This window comes from Curcuma longa, chromosome 11, assembly GCF_044706935.1.
Source record: "Curcuma longa cultivar G26 ecotype Majalengka, Jawa Barat chromosome 11, ITB_CL_G26_1.1, whole genome shotgun sequence".
Taxonomy (NCBI): domain Eukaryota; kingdom Viridiplantae; phylum Streptophyta; class Magnoliopsida; order Zingiberales; family Zingiberaceae; genus Curcuma; species Curcuma longa.
Window position 1 is genome coordinate 14,859,303 of NC_133871.1, and position 5,719 is coordinate 14,865,021.

Here is a 5,719-nt window from a genome sequence, read left to right on the forward strand (position 1 = left end):
ATTACCACCCACCATCGAGAACAAAGTAAGTCGTCAACACAATCACCAGTGACGCCCCGAACCTTTGATTTTAGTTCATCGTTATTGTTTCAATTCAAATAAAAATATCAATTATAATTAATAAATTCTACGTTAAAATTAATTATCAATTTTATGTTAACCTCAAGTAGGAGTCGTAAACACTACCAACCAAAACAGATTAAATTTGTTTTTTAAACAAATTTTAAATTGGTTGAATATATTTGGTCCTGGATCGGTTCAGAAACTGGTCCGGTTTTAAAAACTGGATCGTCTCGTGGGACTGAAACATGTGGTCAGAACCGTGACGTTGCAACCCCCATCTCCCATTGATAGATCCTCCATCTTCAACCGTCCGCTTTTCGCCAATTAACATCTCTGCCGTCCAGCTTCCGCACACTTCCCCGCAGTTGGCGGCGTCCCGGAAGAGAAATCGTGAGCGCAGCGACGTTACGCCTCTTCTTTCATCGCGGTGCCGCCTCAGCGTCGCGTCTAGCTAATGCGTCGATCACCTCGTCTTTCGGCGAACCCTCTATTCGGTATTCAATAGCGCGATTTTTGTCAACATTTTCGTTGTTACTTTTCATAGTTTCAGTCGATTCTTTTCCTGTTCCTCGTTTTTAGGTTGTTCTATTTTTTTTATGCTAAGAACTAATAGCTTAGCATCTGTCGCTGTATGCTACAACCCGATCAGGTGTTTTTTTTTTTTGTTTGTTTGATTTCCTACCCACTGATTCTTATGCTTTTTATTAACAATATTACTATTTTTTTTTTCATAATTTGGTCGTCCAGGTTAGGGTGTTTCTACGGGAGAGTGGACTAGTAAAATAATAAGAAATGGCGTTGTCTTTGTCGAAGTTTGGATCACTCTCAACGTCTGTGGCGGCTGATGGCTACCATAGAATCAGTCTCATCAGTTGCAGGAGTAGAGATGTTAGTGTAGATGTTATTTGTTTCGCACAACAGGCTAGACTTGCAATGGGGATCAGCTTACCCTCGAAAGCTACTTTCTTGGCCTGTTTTAGAGCCGAAAACACTGAGCTTTGCTTGAATAGGAGGAAACTTAGCACTGCCATCAGATGCGAGCTGCGGCCTTCAGCAGAGGTTAGCTCGGGAGAAACAGTTAGTAGTTTAAAGGGCTCCAGTGATGCTCCTCTGAAGAATGATATTAGCATTATGGAGGACTACCATGTAGACAACCATAATGGAAACGAAAGCAGAGACATTCTTGATGGAACAGGGGGTAACAAGAACATTCCACCTGGAGGAGGAGGGGGAGGAGGGGGAGACAATGGTGGTGATAATAGTGGTGGTTACGAAGAAGAAGAATTTGGGCCACTCTTGAAGTACGAGGAAGTGGTCAAAGAAGTAGAGGCTCACAGTGCGAGTCTTCCTTTTGACATGCTTGAGGCTGCTAAAACCAGTGGGATCCAACAGCTCCTCCTGTATAGGTACTTGGATCTGCAGGTAATTTTCAAATCTGAGTTCATGTCCAACCATAATCTCATACCAGAATTATTTTAACCTTTTGTGATGTGTGGAAGGCATCAGCTTGGCCAATTGGTGTGGCAATGAAATATTGTGCTATGTTTCGTAACCGGATGCTTGCTGACCCATCTTTCCTTTTCAAAATTGGCACTGAGGTTTACTTAAATTTATTTCTCTTAGTATGCGAATCGCATATAACCATGACATGATTTCTTTGGAATGCTCTTTGGAATGTTGCAGATAATTATTGATTCATGCTGTGCAACATTTGCGGAAATCCAAAAGAGGGGCAAAGATTTCTGGGCAGAATTTGAGTTGTATGCTGCAGACCTCTTGGTAGGTGTAGTTGTTAATGTAGCATTAGTTGGTATGCTAGCACCGTATGCACGCTTTGGCCAAGTATCTACTTCAAACAGCATATTGGGACGTATAACACGTGCTTATGCGGCTCTCCCTAGCAGGTATGAGCTTGCCAGTTCTGATGTCTCATTCCAGCCAAAGATTGTGATGCTATCTGAAACACAAATTGACTCTTGTAGTCATATATTAGTAATTATTGGAAGAAATATCTTGTGATGATCCTTCAAGTCATCTGTTTCTATTGATGGTTAAGATGCTCATGATTGAGAACATATACTTTCAATTGTGACAAAAATAGAAAAATATGACTCCAATTACTCTGGTGAACAATGTTTGATGTGGATTCTTTAATATATGAGTGTAATAGGTAAAGTGCAAAAAAAGGATAGAGATTTCTTCATCTAATTTGCAAATTAAGTTATTTGGGATTTAAGTATAGAATAACAAAAGGCTATAATTAAGCTATCTATACTATTCGAGACTTGTCAGATAGATAATGTGATATATGCAACTTTTCCCATATGTACAGTAGAAAGTGATTAAATTCAAGGCTAAAGTAATATTGCTCTCAGACAATGAAGCTATATTACACGTGAGATTAAAGTGACATGAGTAAGGCATGAGGAAGGTGCCTGTAGTCAGTTATTTTTTGCATCGAAAGAAAGACTATATATTGAGTATTGGCTGTAGTTTTGGAATTTTGTCCTCACAGAATGACAAATGTCATGTACGATTCTTTATTCATTTTCATAAAATGAAAGAAGATTGTGGATTTTTTTTTGAAGGGAAGGAAGGAAGATAATCACTGGTGTGATATGTCATAAGTTTTAGATTTTAGAATGAAAGTTACAAAGTGAACCAATTAATTTAAGTTAAAAAGGAGAATTGGAAACTGGCAATGGTTTGATTGAGAGCAAGTAAAAGAGAAAGGATATCAGTGTTCCTTGTAATTATCAGTGCTGTTGACACTTCACTCCAACCAAACTCAGTTGTGGGAATGGGTCTGTGATCTTTACCCAGGTAGAAGGCTTTTTTTATCATTCCCAAGATTAAGCTACTTGCTAATCTTCTGTGGAAAAGCTATTATTTTATGTTGGTGATTTGTTTCACTGACAGTGAAGAAAATGAACTGCCTTTGCTGCTACCATAAGCTGCTACCATAATGAATCTAATAAGAAGCTGAAAATACTGTATAATGATTCTGTCATGTGTGACTTTTTCAAACTACTTAAGTATTTCATGCCTATTTTTTGCATCAAGGTCTGCATTGTTGTTCTAGTTGAAATCACACTCTTAGCAATTAGTGTGATTATTAAATTTGTTCTGTCTTGTTACTTTGTAATTTAAATTTCTTGCTTCTGAATCAATTAGAAGAATCCAGTATGTTAAATAACATGAATGCTTATAATACAGTGTATTTGAAGCTGAAAGACCAGGATGCAAATTTTCAATTAAACAGAGAATGGCGACTTATTTCTATAAGGTATTATTGTGATCAAAAGAAGTATTATTACTCCTTTTTTTGCTTTTAGGGTGTTAATTGTGAGTTTCAAGCAATGTGACAGTATCGTTTCCATTTTCTTCTTGTATATTATTTGATAAAGGGATGTGTTATAAAATTATAGTTAACCTGCTTTGCAACCAGGGTTTCTTATATGGAACGGTTGGATTTGCATGTGGACTGATAGGGCAGGGCATTGCAAATTTGATTATGACTGCCAAAAGGTCAGCTTATCTTAGGCATATATCAATATCAGCATCAATAATGAAACTCTTATCATTTTGCATTACTTTGACTATGTTTACTATGGAGTGAACAAAGGAAGGAAATGCGCAAGGGGAAAAAGTTTGCCCAAGCGAATTTTCTGTTCATTTCCTAGCAGAAATGGACAAAGGAAAGGAAAAGACTGGAATGATTTTCCTGTGCTTATTGACATGCCACTGTTGTCCTATTCCTATTCAAGATTTTGGTCAAGGAATCCGACTAAAATGACAAAATGATTATTTTTATAAATCTATGTCAGTAGTCTTTTTATGTTTAAACAATCAATTTTAGAAGATTTAAACTTATCCTCTGTCGTTCCTTCCAAGGAATCACAAACTAGGGAAAGTTTTCTTATTCATTTCAAGTGTTCTTTATAGTGTACCACAAACCCTAGTCAACCAATTGACCAGTAGAGATAAGGTCATGGATAGATGTCGAAAATGAAAAGGCATTTTTTTTATCATTAATTGCTTAGAAGGAATGCTATCGAAGGATGTTGCAGAAACAAGATTTCCACCAACTTATTTGTTTTTTAAGAGGGGCTGATAGGTGTGAGATATTTTGAACAAGAGAAAAATTGAAAATATTATCATAGGATATTGCAGAAACTAGATTTCCACCAGTTTATTTGCGTTTTCAGAGGGGCTGAGAGGTGTCAGATACTTTGAACAAGAAATTGAAAATCATGTATTTTGATAATCTAGAATCAAAGAGCCAAGTGTTTGAAAGATTATCTTGAAAATGAGTACTGGCAGACATGGGAGTGACAGATGAATTACCATTATCATGACCTTGGCTAATCATCTTCCAGGCACACACTTGACATTAATTGAAAGCGCTAGAGTCATTTTTGTGATTTCTTTTTGAATGCATGTGCCATGATGTTGGTTAGGAGAATCATGGACAAGATTGCCCATTCTTCTTGCTATTGCTTCAATCTTGCATATTTTTCTAAAGAGAAACCAATATTAGATCGCAACTGGATTTGGTTGATTGTTGGAACTTGGAAATCAGGATCTGATGCAGCCGATGTCAGACATGCAGACACAAAAGATCACAGTGGATCTGGAGAATGCGTGATCAAGTGACACCATAAAGTCATGGCTGCTTCATTGGGCAGCGTTGAGAGGATCCAGAAACCATTGTCGAGATCCCAATGTAGAATGAGAAACTAGGAAGCACCAAAAACACCCAGATCAGACAAAATTGGAGGCGTCTGGTGTCCCTCCCGAGTTAGTTGCCTAGGCTGCAGTGGAGAGAGCCTGATCAGTAACAGCGGATCGACAAAATTGAAGTGGGCTTGGCCTTCCTTCAAGAAGTGCATACGAGAAATGTCTATGACGTCTTCGTGTGAACTTAGATTGTCTGAGTGGGTGCAATTGCCCCCGGGTATAACTGAGTTGGTTACGACGGGACAGACTTACAAAAAAGGGCAAGGGTTCGAATCTCGGCGAAACCGAGCAATACCCTCCTCCGTCGTAACCAACTGTAGTTTCTCGATTTACCTCCTCACAGATGGTTGTGGGGCTTACCATGTGGGGCCGCTAGGGTGGCGGCTTCCACCTTTTGCAAAAGACAAAACAAAATATTATAGAGGTAATACATTTTTACACTATTCAATTGCATCCATTAAAATACTATGCCATGGTAATTGAGCTATTATTTTTCTTATTAATAAGGTCATTAAGTTTACTCTGTGCATTTTTTCCTTTTATAAAAATTCACTAATTTATAGTATTTATAAGTTTTCATAAGGAGTGCATATATTATATTTTTATCATCAGAGATTCCATAAATTTGGACATAACTTGTTTTATATTTTATGTTTTTGTTCACATCAGTCTCTTTTTTGTATTTTTGTAAGACTATTTAATAGTATTATTTATGAGGAGATATTTTTCATTGTGTTTTCCACCTGATTTCTACATAGTCAAGTGAAAAATTCAACTCTCTTCACGAATTTTGCACCACCCACAGACAGTTGATCCTGGACCTGCAACTCTTACTCATGGGATTCTTGTTTCGTGTATGGCTGGCAGCACTTGGTGTTCAAGATATATCTATAGCATATCTTTAACTTTACTATAG

The 5,719-nt window shown here is 37.5% G+C and overlaps 1 protein-coding gene across 1 annotated transcript; it reads left to right on the top strand.

Annotated features, from left to right (window-relative positions):
* Positions 1 to 474: 474 nt before the first annotated feature.
* On the top strand, positions 475 to 5,708 carry LOC141837188 (protein RETICULATA, chloroplastic-like). Its single transcript, XM_074724634.1, has 7 exons — positions 475 to 557; positions 811 to 1,485; positions 1,563 to 1,661; positions 1,747 to 1,967; positions 3,280 to 3,349; positions 3,512 to 3,591; positions 5,609 to 5,708. The coding sequence occupies exons 2-7, from the start codon at positions 856 to 858 to the stop codon at positions 5,706 to 5,708; spliced, it is 1,200 nt and encodes a 399-aa protein (XP_074580735.1). The 5' UTR covers positions 475 to 557; positions 811 to 855.
* The last annotated feature ends 11 nt before the right edge of the window (positions 5,709 to 5,719 follow it).